General features: G+C 43.4%; 1 protein-coding gene across 3 annotated transcripts in view; it reads left to right on the top strand.

Annotated features, from left to right (window-relative positions):
* TMTC1 (transmembrane O-mannosyltransferase targeting cadherins 1) overlaps positions 1 to 17,255 on the top strand; it is a 257,865-nt gene that overhangs the window by 8,981 nt on the left and 231,629 nt on the right. For all 3 annotated transcript variants that reach the window (XM_040642292.1, XM_040642290.1, XM_040642291.1), the window contains exon 2: positions 10,903 to 11,080. In XM_040642292.1, coding sequence (XP_040498226.1) covers positions 10,903 to 11,080 — 178 coding nt within the window. The remainder of the gene's footprint in view (positions 1 to 10,902; positions 11,081 to 17,255) is intronic.

Raw genomic sequence — 17,255 nt, 5'->3', positions numbered from 1 at the left:
ATAGCATTCTACCAGTTTGCTATAAAGGTTTATCTTATTGAAGGCTTCTGATGGTGGTATACACCATAAGAGTGAAAGTGGGTGGTTTGAAATGTCAGAGTTAAAAAATAGAATATCTTAATATGTGCAGCTGTACGGATTTGCAACATTTTAATGCTTGGATCTGGAGAGATTTTTTTTTTTTTTTTTTTTTTTTTTTTTTTGCAGCAGTTTGCATCTTTTAGTCACAGATGATATGCCAACCATGAAAATCAGCTCTAGCCTCTATGCCCAAAATCTTAAAGAAATGGTGGCGTGTTCATTTTGGTTCTGTTCCTTTTGATTTGTCCTCTTTGGAATTCATTTGGAGATGGTCTGTTGCAGCAAAGCTGGTAAGTTTGTGTTCTAAGTCTATGATGGCAGACACCTGGAGATCGTTTGATTAGATTGTCTAGGATGTTCAGTGATGGATATAGCCAAGGAAAAATATGATTGGAGGCAATAAAGATTTTATGATGAAGAATGAAAAAAATGGCCTCTGCAAATTGCATGCCAAACTAAGGTTTATCTTAGACACCCCAAGAGGGGGAGGTTAAGATTGTTGCCTGCCAGCATATGCCTTCGATGTAGGATGGGCTTTAGACTATAGTCTGGCGGTGTAGAAGGATGGAAAATGAGAGGAATATATTTTTGAATTATGAGGGTTTTTATAGATGAGCCTCTGAATGTGAAGGCTTGGAAAACACCATTGGAAGCATTTTTTTTTTTTTTTTAAATCAACACATGTCTTTTCTGTCTTCTTTGGAGCTACCGTTCATGTCTTTCCTAACTTTGAATACATAGTCATTCCACTTAAAAAGGCAGGGACAGGGGGAGGAATGCTTGGTCATGCCAGAATTAATGGCACTGTTACTTTTCCAAATGATGAGAAATAGTTTCTATTCTCCGAAACCCTGTTGATCTGACCCCTGGCCACCCCTCTGACCTCTAGTCTATCAGTCTGCTCCTCATTCTACCTCTGCCAGCATTCTAGAGTCCTTGTGCCCTTTACAGGCTACACTTGCTACTGCCTGGGACCTTTGCACTTTCTGGAATGCTCTTTGCCCAGACCTGTGCACTCTTGCTCTCTCACCACCTTCAATCTCTGCTTAAATGTCATTTCTTCCTTGACACTTCCCTGGCTCCCCAATCCAAAATGGTGGACTGTCCTCCATGTTTTATCCTCACTCTCTCACTTTCTACCCTCTTTGCCTAAGTAGCCCTCATTGCTGTCTGGCAACATGGATTTATTGTTCGTTTTTCTCTTCTCTCACTATCGTGTAAGCTCCATGAGGTGTATCCTTAGCACCTGGAACAGTGCCTGCCATGCAGAGTAGGGGCTTCATAAATTACTGTTGAAAGAATGAATGAATGAATCACTTATGTGAACGCTTGACTTTTTCAGGTAAATGTTTAGGTAGGGCTACACTTTTATAATATAGACAAAAAAATCCGCTTGATTTATTTCTTGGTTTATTTACCTCTGTCAAAGAGAAAGTGGAGGCAGATGAAGAATTTCCTGGACACATAGAGATGGATTCCAGTGGGTCCTGCTTTCTGTGAGGTTAAGGGCTAGTTTTGCATCTGAAAGGGTCAGTTGTGGCTCCCTGTTGTCTCCTGCTGGGACTGACAGTAGAGAATGAGGGTCTACAGCACTTGGGGACCATTCTCCTCTTGTGCGGTATATTGAAGTGTGATGGTTGGGGGATGCTTGCTGTAAATTTTAAGGGTGAACATAGCAGCTGTACCTTCCGAGGCAAACCTCAGAATTACACAGAGTTTTCTCCAAACCCTGCTGTCAGGGGACTAAAGTTCATCCATGCCTGTGTCCTACAGTCTGTAAAGAATGGCCATGTTTTTTCAAGCCAGTGAGGTAGACATGACATTATTTCCAGTTGGATCAAATGGAGTGTAAGGCTCTGAAAATACTTTCTGAAGGGAACTATGATGACTGTGATTTTCTATCCCCAAGTACTGTAGAATAAAGAATTTGTCTGGCCTTTAGCCCAGGTTCCTGGGAGGGAGCTTCTAAACCCTTGGAATTTCCTGAGTGATAGGAGTGTCTCTGTTGCTCACAGTGGGCCCCGAGATCACACTTGAGCTTATGCTAAGGAAGGGGTAACTCATGGTGGGCCTCCTGATAGTTTCAGAACGTGCGCTGGCTATGCTGGAAAGACCAGTCATAGGATTAGAGAGATGGGGCTTTGAGCCACATGCCAGCTCTACCTTCCAACCTTCGGGAAGGGAAAGTGGTGTTGCAGATTGAGTTCAGTTACATGCCCAGGGATTGATTGAATCAATCAACCTAAGTAACGAAACCCCAGTTAAAAACTTGACATGGAAGCTTGGTTGCATTTGCCTGATTGGTAATCAGACATCATTGTGCTGAGGGGGTGATGTGTCCTGAAGAGAGGGAAGGTTTATGTTTGGGACCCTCCCAGACCTCTCTCCATGGGTCTTTTCTTTTGATAGGTTTTGATTTGTATCCTTTATAATAAAACTGAAATCACAAGTTTAATGCTTTCTTGAATTCTGTGAGTCATTCCTGCAGATTATCAAACCTGAGGCAGTTGTGGGAACCCCCAAATTTGCAGCCAGTTGGTCCACAGTGCAGGTAGTCTGGGGACCATTGAGCTTGCGGCCAGTGTCTGAAGGGAGTGCAGTCCTGTGCAGGACTTTGTGCTCACATAAACTTCTGACTAGTAACTGTCAGAATTGCACTGTGTCCGGGAAATTTACCAAACACATACCTTCAAAGGAAAACAAATTGGTTAAAAATTGACAACTCAATTATACTTCTAACTAACTATATTTAATATCTGGTGTTGATCTGTTAATTTTTATTATTTGCTGACTTTCTTTTTGAAGATTTTCTCCTGGGACTTGCTGCCTTCTAAATGTGGTCACAGATCTTCCTGTCCTTGATTTCCCCACTGTTTCTTGATGCACTTGCTGCTCTGAGCTCTTATGTGACCCTAGTGACAGTAACTGCCACTTGCGTGGGTGTGGGCTCCTCCAACAAGCCCCTTTTCCCCTGTCCCCTCCCCGTAGCTTCCTCGTAGCCAGGTGAGGATGGGATGCCTTGAGCACAACCCAGACCATAAATTTTGTTTGTGTCTCAGAGCACCAGTCTCCCCCCTGCACTGTTGTTTGCCTTGGTGCCTGTGAATCACATCCTTTGGTTCTTTGATACATTAAGTGATGATGATTTGCTGATTTATTCCTGGTACTAGAGGGAACGCAGAAGAAGAGCAACCAAAATGATTAAGGGCCAAAGGGATTCGCCTTAGAGGAAAACGAGAAAAACCAGATGTTGTTATTTATTGGTTGAATGATCTAAGAAGACTATGGAAACCACTTATAAGCATTTGAGAGCTGAGAGGGTGGCAAGAGAGGGGGAAGAAGAAAAATGAGTGGCAGTCAAGGAAGACCGGAAAATGTACTGCGCGTTCAGTTTTGCGCCGTGGAAACTCACAAGGAAAGTGTTGGAGAACTCGTTATTGGAGATAGCAGAAACAGATGGTTGAGGTTAAGATGGTTAAGGCACATTTAATTTTTTCCCCCTGGTTTGTAGTTCATATTGGAAAAGAATGTATGTTGTGTTACTGCTGAGAAATCTGGATTTTCCTGGTAAGTGTGGCAGACATAGGTAGCCTTCCTTTAAGCTTCGAGATGCATGTCTTGTATTGTTCTGAGTATCACCTGGTTTGAATCACTGGGCTTCTCAGGACAGATCTCTGGGTCCCATTTCAGATTTACTGACTTAAAATATCTTGCAGTGGGATGAGGGAATCGGCAATTGTAGCCAGCACCCCAGGGGATTCGGAATCCTGGGAACCACTGGGACTCAGTGGGAACATATGTTGCGTGAAGGTAAGATGCCAAGTATCTCTGGTGTAATATAGAAAAAAGAATCCAAAAGCTCATTGAGATAGGAATGTTGCGATGTGTTTCCCCCATGCCGCCTGCCCACACCTTCCTCCCACCACTCTACTACGTTTCTTGAGAGGGCCAGATGATTTTCCCTCCACTGAGGCATTAAGAAATACATTTTCGTGAGGGAGCACCTGCAACTTTGAGAAGCTCTGCATTGGCTTTTTTCTGTAGGCAGGTGTGATGTGGGAGATGCGATTGAGCTGGGCTTTCTGATTGCAGTGGAGTGGTGGGATCCTGGAGTACCAGGTGCCAAGTGGCAGAGCTTAGCCGCCAAAGGCAAGGTGAGTGCCTTTACGATGATAGCAGCAGGGATGCAGTGGTGATCAGAATGCCATGACCCCCCGGGAGGGATCGCTGGTGGGGGCTAATTAATCACATTGTCCCTAGGAATGAAGTAGATGTGCAGCCCTCTTAAATGTTGCTTCATCTGTATACCAGGAAAACCCCAGGTGCAGGACCGAACACCAGACTGGAGTCCCCCCGGGGGACAATCCTGACCTGCGCAGGTTCCGGCCGTCTGCCAGTTTGTGGAGGTAGAGCTGTTTGAGTGGAGCTGGGGTCCCCTGGAGGAGTGGTCCTAGCCTATTCCATAGTAGAAGTCTCCTCCAGGGATCCAGCCCGGCTTTGTTTTTTTAAACCAGAACTGTTTCCCAAAGAAGAAAATTAAAGAGTAAGGGGCTTTATCTAGAGAGGGAGGGGCAGCCAGTGGCTTTCCTCTCCCCTTCCCACTCCTCCTCCTGTGACTCCTTGGTGAGACACTGTGTGACCCTGTGGCCTTTTCTGGGGACCAGTACCCTGTGATTGGTGTGAGCTCATTATAGCCCCACGTTTCTGGGCAGTTTTACTGGGAGGCAGAAGAGCTCCCATGGAGGAGGGGCATTTGCGTTCGTATTTGCCAGAGTCTGGAAGGCTTCCAACCGGTCATACATGACTATTCAGATTTTTTCTTTTCTTCTTCTTTGTCTTCTTCTTCTTCTTCTTCTTCTTTTTTTTTTTTTTTAAAGATTTATTTATTTGAGAGGGAGAGAGAGGGAGAATGAGTGGTGGCGGGGCAGAGGGAGAAGCAGACTCCCCGATGAGTGGGGAGCCCGACGTGGGGCTCGATCCCAGGACCCTGAGATCATGACCTGAGCCGAAGGCAGATGCTTAACCCTGTTCAGATTTTTTCTCAAAAGAAAAAATATATATTTCCTATTGCTCAGATTAGCTTTAAATTAGGGATGAAGGTTAAATCAAATAAAATTAGAGATTCTTATTGTTGAAAGGGAAAGATGGTCTTCTCGACTTCCAACTTAATGTAAGTTTATTTGTGCATTCAGTAAACTTTCATTTGGACTCTACTGTGTGCTAGGTGGGATGGATATGATGAGGAAAAGAAAGGAATTTTTTACAGTGCATGAAAAATGCTTATAATATTTGAGGAATATGGTAAAAGAGTTTTAAAAAACTGAGTAAATGCTATAATGGAGTGTGTTCAGGGTGACATGGAACGTGAAAGACTGTTCTACTTAGGTGGTGTTTAGGGTGGGCTGGTTTTCATGCTCTATGTGGACATTTCTGGTTATCCAGACACCAGTTCTGGTCTTAAATACTGCTTCTTCCTTTGAGCTGGGTAGTTGGCTTGTACTGTGTCAAATTGTGAGTACTTACGCCATCTAAATGGGCACACAGATATTTCCATGCAGCCATGTAGGCCCAGAATTCAGGCCTAATATTTCAAGAGAAGCTGGAAATTTTTATATGAAATCATCTGTTTTAAAAATGTTGGTAAATTAAAGAAATAAAAGGTATACAGGTGAAACAAAACAATTTGCAGGCTACACTTGGCCCTTGGACAGTCTCCTCGCAACGTTGTTATTGGGTCTTCCTTTCCACTCTGAGAGCTACTTACGTGCATTGCTTCACTCACTCATGAATTCGTGTGTACATCCATCCATTTATCCACTTAATTTTGACAACCGTGAACCAGGCATTGTGCTGGACACTAGGGGTAGGACCACAATATGGCAAAGATCCTTTCCTTTGGAGAATTTGAGGTCATTTCCATCATTTTTCTCTAGGCTGAGCATTCCGCATCTCCTCAAGCCTGCTTTCCTAAGACATCATTTTTGAGACTCCCGTCTTTGCAGCGTCCTGGAGCTCTCCTGTGACGGTGCTCCGGCGTTTCAGTAGCACCCAGAGGGGCTGCTGCCCCACATTGGATACCACCCACCTTCCCTGTCCTGCACACAGGCAGAATACCTCCCTCTTTCCTGTCTCTGCCCCTGGTAGGTTCTCTCACTGCTAGATTTCTTTCCCTAACTATTATCTGTTCAGTGTCTCTCTTTCTCCTACGATGCTGTTAACTTTTGGCCATGTCTTCTCTTTGTGTCTCTGGGCCCTACATCATACGTGACATGAAAGTGGGCACTCAGTACGTATCTGTTAGAATGAATTGAAATGAAAATTAGTTTGACTTACGCAGTTTGGTCTGTTTGATAGTCAAGACGCAATAACTCTTCAAATTTAGAGTAAACTAACAGCCCTTGGACAATACTATGTGTGTAGTTTTACTCTGGATTCCACGTATTTTGTTCTCTTTTATGTCCGAATGTGGGACTTTACTCTTACCCATATTCAGTCTAACCCTGTAAGAATTAATTAACAGTTTTAAGCATTTAAACTCTTTGCGAATCTTACTCTCGTAGTCAGGGGCCCCTCCTTCACAGAGATAGGCTTTCTGCAAGCTTGGTTAGCATACACTAAGGATGTCGCTGAGTTTTTGGTAGACATATTGGACAGACTAGAGATAATGTCAGAATCTTGTGACTTACACTGACGGTCTCCATCTAAGGAGACCCTGGTGATTCTTCACCACTCTTTGTGTATGCTACAAATCCATCTTGTTGTATCTTGTACACAAGGAGATTCTGAAAGATTTTGATAAACGCCTTTGTTAAAAATAAAAATGTGATGTGTCTGTCACACTCCCTGTTCTATTAAAATGTGAGGTTAATCAGTTAAACCCCCTTTTTCTGAACCCATAAAAGAATCAGAGATTCTTTTTCCAGGGCTCACAAATAACATTTTGTTACTATTTCATCTTAAGCCCACCTGTCTATAGTTTGGAGAGTTCACCCTCCATCTTTTTAGATATTTGGGAAGCTCTTCTAACTTTGGATTCTCAGTCAGTTCTCAAGGCTCAGGGTCGCCAGTACCCAGTACCACGTGAGGCGCTTTTAGTAACCTCAGTGAGCTCTGCAGTGGTTCCCTATTCAGTAATTTATTTTTATATTTTGGAATCTAATTGAATTCACTTACAACACCAGGCATTTTGTCCTAACCAGTTTCCAGGAATAATAACCTGATGGTGGCTATGCTTGGGGTGAACATGGCACAATGTATAAACTTGTCCAATCACTCGGTGGTACGCTTGGAACTAATGTAACACTGTGTGTCAGCTCTACTCAAGTAAACACCCCCCAATAATCTGTATAGGAAACACCTGCACATTTTCAGATAGAATACACACGGACCACAAAGGGACTCATTTTGTATCATTTTTGGAAGGGGAGAGTACCTCATAAAAGTGTGGTACTAGTAACACTTGTAACGATCCTTTTTTCCTTTTCAAGTGGTTGAATAGCAATACTTTAGAAGAATAACAAGTCTTTTGTTCTCTTTTGCAAAGCAGTGCCGTTAATTTGTAATCCAGAACTATGATCTAAAGTATCGTATCTGCAGAACCAAATGAATCAGGGATTCGGCTTTTTAGATGTCTTGCGTTCTCTTTATTGTCATTTTTATGATTATCACAGTAAGAGGCATCCTTGTATATTAAAAAGAAAAGTCCTGTTTCTTCTTCTACTTACACTCAAAACTTCCGACCCCGTCCCACAATTCACTTGAATTCTGACACTGTCTGGAGTTAGCGTCAGACCCCCGGTCGAAGGCCCGTTTCCGCCTTGAGATGCCACTTGCAAGTCGTGCTTCCCTAGGTTGCCACTCCTCTGTCCGGCTTGGCTGCCAGTCGGGGGTGCCTGTGACCCCCTCCTCAGGTTCGATAATTTGCTCTAACGGCTCATAGAACTCAGGGAAACACTTACTTAATGTTTACGGGTTTATTATAGAATGAAGGGTTTGACCAAAGGTATAGGTAACAGGGGCGCCTGGGTGGCACAGCGGTTAAGCGTCTGCCTTCGCCTCAGGGCGTGATCCTGGCGTTACGGGATCGAGTCCCACATCAGGCTCCTCCGCTATGAGCCTGCTTCTTCCTCTCCCACTCTTCCTGCCTGTGTTCCCTCTCTCGCTGGCTGTCTCTATCTCTGTCAAATAAATAAATAAAATCTTAAAAAAAAAAAAAAAGGTATAGGTAACAGCCAGATGAAGAGATCTTCAGGTGGGGTCTGGAGGCTCCCAAGCACAGGAGCTTCTGTCTCCGCGGATGGGGCTGTGCCGCCTGCCCAGCTGTCGATGTGCTCACCAGCCTGGAAGTTTTCCAAGCGCTGTCGTTCAGGGATATTTTATGCAGGCTTCGTCAAGTAGGCATCATTGATAATGAACTCCATCTCTGGCCCCTCTCCAATCCCCAGAGAATAGAGGAGGGAAAGGGCTGAAAGTTCCAGGCTTCTAATCATAACTTGATCTCTCTGGTGATCAGCCCCCATCCAGAAGCCATCCAGGAGCTCACCAAGAGCCACCTTATTAGGAAGAAAGATAATCCAATCACTTGGGGAGGTACAAGGGGTTTAGGAGTTCTGTGTCAGGAACCAGGGCCAAAGACCAAATATTAGGACAAAAAGTTCTCCTAGGACCTTTATCACTTAAGAAATTACAGAGGTTTTAGAATCTCTACCAGGAGTTGGGATAAAGACCAAAATATATATTTCTTATTATACAACAATGTTATATCTGTTTATCTGTATCTATATCTGTACCTGTATCTATATCTATCTGTATCTATCTTTGAACACTTTTCTGGCTGTTTCCTTATGGAAAATTCCTAGAAGTGAAATTTTTGGTCAAAGGTTATGTACTTCTTAAAGCCTTTTGGTACACATTGATAAACTTGAGCCCTTCCCACTTGGACCCTTGCAACTAGTTGTAAGATTGCCTGTTTTGTCTCATTGTCATGGGTGTGAATGAACTTGAAATGAATGGCTTAGTTGGTCTGGAAAGCTTAGCCTGATGAAGTAGCTGGTGATGTAAATCAGCCTCAGGGATGGGCTGTCTGGGAATCACGCCTCAGTTCTTCAAGGATAGGGACCTGGTCTTGCCCTTCTCACAGCTCCACCGTCCCGAGCTTTGTGATTGCCAGCAGCTCTCTCATCATAGGTGGAATGGAATGCTCTTCTCCCTCTTTTAGCTGCTCCTGCCCGCCCCCTCGTTCACGGCCCATTCCTCTTTGCCTCTAGATGGGTTGTCTCACACCACGCTTCCATCTTCAGGACTCTGGGGATTTGCGCAGACTCGTGGGTTGGCCAACATACAGCTCGCTTGAATCTTGCTTCAGAGCCCTGAAGTGGGGATTCCACAAAACAATTCATTTTTCCAGGCTTGGTTAGGACCATGAGTACTTCAGTGGGAATGAAAATGGAGTCAATTAGTAACCATGACATTTATATCCATGTGTCCAAATAAAGCTTGAGATGTTTAAAATTCTGTAGGTTAAATTCGTGCATGAATCAAGTCAAGGATTTGGAATATGCATATGCCATCGCTAAAGTTGACTTTTACGTTCTCAATTGTTTTGGCAGAGAGGAAGTGTTTCTGTAAGAGAAGCAGATCAAGGACATGAGAATAAAGACTTGGGATTACTGTTCCAATAAAATGAGCTGGAGTGTAGACAACTATAGGCATCCCACTTAGGGCATACGTGCTCCCCCGAAAGAATCACACCCTATACAACTGTGTTTTTGCTGACCCCACAGAATCAATTATGTCCTGTTATTACATTTAAGGCAACCTTAAGTCTCTCTGTTCTGCATTTCTATCTCAGGAAAGTATTTTTTAAGATGTCGAACAAGAAATTTCTTTCTTTTTTTTTCTTTTTAGAGAAAGAGAGAGAGAGGTCGCATGTGCACGCGTGCAAGTGGGGTGGGGGAGAGGCTTAGGGAGAGAGAGAATCTTAAGCAGGTTCCATGCCCAGCGCGGAGCTGATACGGGGCAGGATCTCATGACCCTGATATCATGACCTGAGCTGACACAAGAAGTTGGACGCTTTAATTGACTGAGCTATCCCAGTACCCCATAAAGTTCCCTTCTTTCTGTGAGTCTCTTTAGATTCTTCCTCATAATCTTAGAAATCAGATTTTGAGATCTGTGGGTATTTCTGTTAGAAAACATTTAATACAAATTCTGAAATGCTGTGCTTTTGCTCATCCTTTTAATTTCAGCTGCAGCTGGTAATAGCATCTTCAGATGCCCCGAAGATCCTTTGTGGGGCAGTAATTCCAGGTGCATAATCTGGAAATTTGGTTCCTGGTGGGCAGTGTGGGTGCGAGAACACGTTCATGCTTGGGTTGTCCCAACTGGGACCACAGGCACAGTCTTGTGGCTTTTTTCCCCTCTCCAGCGGTCACGGCTCTGACCCGCTGCACGGTGCGGTAGCCTTTGAACACTCAGCTCCTTGGGAAGCCCCAGCAGTGAAAGCAGGAGTATCCTGGGGTCATTCCTGTGAGCCACGGACTGAAGAAGAGTCAGGCTCAGCACCTGTCTGCCTGCCTTCTCCGTGAGGCCACAGAGCTTTCTGAAATAAAATTGGATTGCATTTGCAGTGATTTCTGCAGATAGGAAAATCCCGAGAGGGAAAAACGACACTCGCACGTCTAGAGTAACCTGATGTTGGGAGTCATTTAAAAATAATCGATGGAATGGCCTGTCTTTTAAAACGATCGATTCCCTCCTCTTTCCTTGTGTTTCTGTTCTGTTTGTAGCTGATTCCGCTTCTGTTTCTGTCTTTTCATACAGGCTGAACATATTTTTGACTGGCATGAACCCATTCTACTTCCATGCGGTGAATGTGATTCTGCACTGTCTCGTGACCCTCGTCCTGATGTACACCTGTGACAAAGCTGTCTTCAGGAACCGAGGCCTCGCCTTCGCTACTGCGTTGCTTTTTGCGGTGCACCCTATTCACACAGAGGCGGTGAGTATCATCCGACCTCCGTGAAACCGGGAACTAAAAAAAAAAAAAGCGAAACTGATCTTTCCCTCCCTTAAAACCACGTGAATTCAGAGCTCCACTGAGTGTTTATCTTTACATATAAATCATTCCGCTTGACAGCTTGTCGTTTTGAATGTTCAAATGGCCTTCACGATTTAACTGCTTTCCCAAATAACCACCGTTATTATTACGTGTCGTCATAAACGGCCACCGTTCTTTATTTGAAGAACGTTTAAGCTCTAATGTGTTTGAAACAGCTCAGGGCATTTTGAGGCACTTATCGTGCTGAGGCATTGTTCCCGCTCTACATTTGGATTTTACCTTCTCTCTCTGCTTTGTATTTATCATATTTGTGGTGCTGAATGGTGAGTGCGAGGGGAGGGCTAAAAAGTTAGGCTGACATTCTTCAGGTTAGAAAGACATCATTCACAATAGGGACTTTGAAATAGGTTTCCAGGTTATTTCGTGTGAAGTGTAGTTATTTGGTGGGTGTTGCAGAATTTATTTAAAAAGTATAGAGCGTTCAGGGGCGCCTGGGTGGCACAGCGGTTAAGCGTCTGCCTTCAGCTCAGGGCGTGGTCCCGGCGTTGTGGGATCGAGCCCCACGTCAGGCTCCTCTGCTATGGGCCTGCTTCTTCCTCTCCCACTCCCCCTGCTTGTGTTCCCTCTCTTGCTGGCTGTCTCTGTCTCTGTCAAATATATAAATAAAATCTTTAAAAAAAAAAAAAGTAGAGAGAGTTCAGATCTGGGTCCTCTTTGAAACATGGACTTAATCAGGCACCTGGAAGGCATTATCAAGTTACCTTGCTTCACGGCTCAGTAACCACAGTTGGTGTATTTTATCCGTATTGCTAGCAGCAGGTGAAGACTTTCCAAGGGGTTCGTGGGCCCCGCGGTTTTACAGGAATCATTTCCAGAGCTTCAGCTTGCATCTGGACCCTTGCCTGTGGTTTCTCTGTCTGAGAACACACCCCGGGGTCAAGGTGTCAAGTTGGTTCTCCTCTCCCCCCTCCCCTCTCAGTTGTCATCTCATTGAAAAATAAAAAGGAATGTCTCAGCTACATCAGAATTTTACTCTGCCCCAGGTGTCCCTATCTGTGAGGTACCACATAAAGAAACAATTCATTATATTGGTGTCAGCAAAGCCTCCTTCAGTCGAAGCATCCCAGACCTGGAGTGAGGCTTCATATCGCTCTCTGTCTTGGACGTATTTCTGTGAAGAATGGAGCGTGGCATTAGAAGTGGGGTTTGGTGGCCTGTGTTGATCTTCTGAATTCAGACGTAAGATGGTCGTCATGGGGATGCATCATAATATGTTCATTTTTGCTGACACAAGAAGCCTGATTTGGCCAATTGGTTTTGTAATGAGGACTGGTTTTACCAGTTAGGCTATATGACGGACGATTTCCACAAACAGTCTTGTAAATCTGCAAGCCCGGGATTTTGACACAAATTTATTTGGAGTGAGTGACAAAGAAAAATCGTTTTACAAAAAAAATTACATTACTTAAGGTGAATTTTCCAGCCCTTTCTTGAGTATTTTAGACTGAAAAGGTCCCTCTAAGTGGAAGGCTGTAAGTAATAGTTCTTTGGAAAGTCTTGGTGAAGCCGTTTTTTGCTGAGAAACCATGAAAGCAGATGACTCTAATGACAGGTAACTCTCATGATGAGTACGCTGAAATTATTTGCTTTCAACCAAATTAAAGGAGGACCTGATTGAGTTGTTGGCCGGTAGATCATTAAGCATTATGTAATGTGATGGATCACTATGATTTTGCAGATGACCTTAGTGATCAAAGCATTAAGTCACTAACAGCTACTTCCGTCTCACTTACTTATGCGAACATTTCTGTAAAGATGAAAGCTAGGAATGGAGCTGATACTGCGTGCTTTCTTATTCTAACCCGAAGTCATATTCAGTCAGTAATTGCACTTATTGAAAAGAAGCGTGGGGCGTCTGGGTGGCTCAGTCAGTTAAGCATCCAGCTCTTGATTTCAGCTCAGGTCATGATCTCAGGTCTTGGGATCGAGACCCGCATCGGGCTCTGTGCTTGGCGGGGAGTCTGCTTGAGATTCTCTCTCCCTTTGCCTCTTCTACTCATGCTCTCTATCTCTCTCTCAAATAAATAAATAAATCTTAAATAAAAAAAAAAGAAAAACGTGCTACATCTGTGTTATTAAGAAGTGTATTTTTATATCTAAGAGCTATTTATCATTTTTTCTAATTTATGATGTATTGAGCAATTGTGTGTAATACTAAGTGGGGTAACTTAGTGAGGTAACTTTATAAATGTATTTTTACTACAGAGAGAGAAGATGATAAGTAGAATATTTTTAAGCATAACTACACAATACGTTAAGAAATAATGCTCAGGGGGAAATAGAATAGAAATAAGAGTTCAAGGGGAATAGGTGTGAAGTGTCTGTCATTTAAAGAAGAGCCTGTTCATGTTTGTGTAAATGGTAAATAATGAGCTTCAAATTGCAGTGGCACATTTCAGATTCCATTTCATACATTTAAAACACTAATATTATGGCCTTATTTTAAAATGTCAGTATTTACAATGCATGGCAAGTTAGATCCCTTCAAGTATTTAAAATTATGATGAAAAATTTTAGATATGAATTTTAAAAGATGAGAGAGATACCTGTTTTTTTTTTATAAGATTTTATTTATCTCTCAGAGAGAGAGAGAGAGCGCACAAGCAGGAGGAGTGGAGACAGAGGGAGAAGCAGGCTCCCTGCTGAGCAAGGAGCCCGATGTGGGACTCGATCCCAGGACCCTGGGATCATGACCCGAGCTAAAGACAGATGCTTAACTGACTGAGCCACCCAGGTGTCCCAATACCTAAGTTTTTAATACTCTTTTTGGCTGTCACCTGAAGAGAAATAATCAAGGACTACTACTCCTAGCCATATAGAATATATGACTCCGGGTCGAAGTACAGTGGAAAATATGTTCTTGGAGTGTCTTGAGGAAAATTTTTGCAGGAAAGAATACAGGAGTAGGACAATAACAGTCTTAATTCTATGCTTGCAGAGAAGGAGAGCAGAACCTTGGACAGTGGGATCATGAGCTGGTAGAGTTTGGTTGAATTCTAAGAAAGAGGAAAAATCCTGTTGGCGAAGTGACCTTTAAGAAAAGGTTTCAACAAGCTAATAAAAAAAAAAAAATCCATGATAGCACAATTATAGGGACAAAGGAGTCTGACAGCTGGACATTTAGGGAAAATTTAAGAGAAACTGTTAGCATTCACAAGGAATGAGAGAAGTGTAGGAGGTGGAGAAATTTATCTTACATAACAGTCTATACTAGGAAGTAAGATCAGGAGACTATATTCAATTATAGGTATTAGTTTAGGTTTCTAAGGAAGAAGACAGAGAAATAGATAAAAACATTGTGTTATAGAAGACTTAGTGATAAATTATTTAAAAAAAAAGAAAGATCTTAGTGTGGCTAGAGAGGGAGTCAGAGGGATGTATCTCCCCTTTGCTAAATAAGAACAAAATCAGGACCATAAGTAATCCCAGGAAGGATGGAGGATTAACATTTTTTGAGGGAGGAGTTCTGTTTAAACATGTTGACATGATTAAGGATTTGTTTCCTTAATTACATAATCAACATATAGTAAATGAATGCTTGTTTGGTGCCAGGAGGGTATGTGGGTGGATAAGGGGTCCCTACCCATAATTTGTTCACAAGCTCCTAAAAAAGCCAAAGAACATACACATAAATACATACAAGACAAAGCAACATGTTGTAATAAAAAATTATCTCCAATTTAAGTATAAGGAACAAATGCATTTATTTACTCAATCCTTCAACAAATATTGAAGTACGGGAGATATATACTAGGGTAGACCTAGACCTTTCCTCGTTGAAGGCCTTGTGGTTCTTCAAAGGGTTTTCTGACAGTATATTTTTGGAGCAGTTTGTATGTTTTTTCTTTTCTTTTTTTTTTTTTTTTTAAAGATTTCATTTATTTATTCAACAGAGATAGAGACAGCCAGCGAGAAAGGGAACACAAGCAGGGGGAGTGGGAGAGGAAGAAGCAGGCTCACAGCAGAGGAGCCTGATGTGGGGCTCGATCCCATAACGCCGGGATCACGCCCTGAGCCGAAGGCAGACGCTTAACCGCTGTGCCACCCAGGCGCCCCTGTATGTTTTTTCTGATTCCTGAATCATCAGAAAAATAAGTCGAGAAATTGAGAAAAACAGGGAAAATCACTGTAATTCCCCAGTGGGAATTAAAACTTAGCAATCATCACGGAAACATTATTGGTTGGAAGGAAGGCACTTCTGTCAAGTCAAAAGCCAGAGCAGGAAATGCTGACATGTGGAGTTGAAGGTTAAGGGCAACATTTCCAGAACTGGGACAAGAGCACATAGGAGAGAAACGGTCATGATCTAATCAGTCAGTCTGGCTTTCAGCTGTTGCATGTTAAGTGTGTATTTCCCCGCCCTGTCTGACACTAATGGGACTCCGTCGTGCAGATAGAACAATCAATAACTTGATACATATGGTATACTCTATACAAATCCTATGAATGGTATGCTAAGAAATAATAAGTTTTGGGGGCAAATTAAATTTATTGGTATTTTTCACATGTGATTCTGCTAAGCTTGCTAGGACTTAGATCTGATTGTTACATTGTTTGAATTCTACCCAATGATGTTTGCTCATGTTTTCCATCATTTGAGTATGTGTTACAGGGTTCAGTTCCCAGGTAATAGCTACCGTCTTGGTGAGGAGAGCCTGCAGCATGAGGCAGAAGTCATGCTATCCCTCTGCATGTGTTTTTGGCGAAGTCCTTTGTACTTCCCAAAATCCTACAGTTCAGCCTATGTTGTCGTGGAACCAAGCCCCGGAGCTCCAACTTAACATCCCGTATTTGCTTTCCATTGCTCACTCCTGTCCTCTTTCATTTATTTCCTCCATGCTCTCATCACTTTATGCCTTCCCTTCCAGAAACACCTCCCGTGTTTTCAGACTGCTCTTTCCTCTGCCTGGGATACTTCGGTGGTCCTTCTCTGGCCCTGGATTCACATTCCCATGTCTTGAGCTTACTGAGCCCTACTTGCTTGTCCTTTAGGTTTTAGTGTTATAACGCCAGCCTTTCCATGAAGCCTTCCAGATTCTGCAGTCAAAATCAATCCCTCCATTTTTCTCATGGCAGTGATTTCTCCTCTTTGTGATACACGCAGTTCCCTTGTATCATATTAATACCCTCCTTTGACTCCCCACCGGATGTTGAACTCCTTGAGGCAGGTCCTATCTCTCCAGCTGGCACAGTACCTGGCAAATAGGAGGCCCTTAGAAAATGTTTGTTGAGTGGAATAAATCATGCAATTACCGAACATGATGATACTGACTGACTGAATCACGGTGAAAGTGAGACATATAGTAGTTGATGACAAGCACCTTGTTTTTAAGACCTCTAACCCCCTTCCCCAGAGACCCCAGCTCAACAAGGATATCGAGTAGGTGTTCAGTGAACGTAGGGTGGTTTGGAACTGGCCACAGAGTCTATCAGTGTCAGCACTAACATTTCAACACGCCCTCTGAGCTTCTGCTCCAAGGGACACTACATTCTTTCTATCTGGGCACGTCCAGCTGGCTTCCCAGCAGCGCAAACCGGCTGCAATTTGAGAAGTAGGCTTCAGGCGCCTTCAGCACATTCGTTATGCTTGCCTGGCTTGTGACCGCCTCACTCCAGCTTGCTACACCCAGTATCAGCTTGCAAGTCTTGCTGTTGTGTGAGTTGGCCGTATCGGTTGTGCTGTGATGAGTGGCCCAGATGTGTGGCCTTATCCCAAGACTTTGTTGCTAGCGAGCTGGGCTCTCTGTTTAACCTTCCAGGGGCCTTGCAGGTGATGCTGAGCTCCCTGCTCAGAGATGCAGTGGTGTAGACGGAGCAGATCTGGGCTCACAAGTGAACTGTGCGCAGTTGTTGCTTTCAGACTGGGAGTCTGCGCTGGCTCTTGACACTGAGGTGACACCGTATTGTCACTGCCTGTCTCCCTTGAGTCGGGCAGTCTTCCTGCTTTGGCCATCAAAATCCTTGTAGATTAATGGATCAACGAACAGTGTGTGGTCCAGGCGGCTCCATTAGCTGATACCTTTTAACTCTGTACTGCTCATGAAATTCTTTAGCC

Source organism: Ursus maritimus, unplaced genomic scaffold, assembly GCF_017311325.1.
Source record: "Ursus maritimus isolate PB19 unplaced genomic scaffold, ASM1731132v1 scaffold_26, whole genome shotgun sequence".
Classification (NCBI taxonomy): Eukaryota; Metazoa; Chordata; class Mammalia; order Carnivora; family Ursidae; genus Ursus; species Ursus maritimus.
The sequence above is the reverse complement of the archived record's forward strand: the minus strand, read 5'-3'. Positions and strand labels throughout refer to the sequence as shown.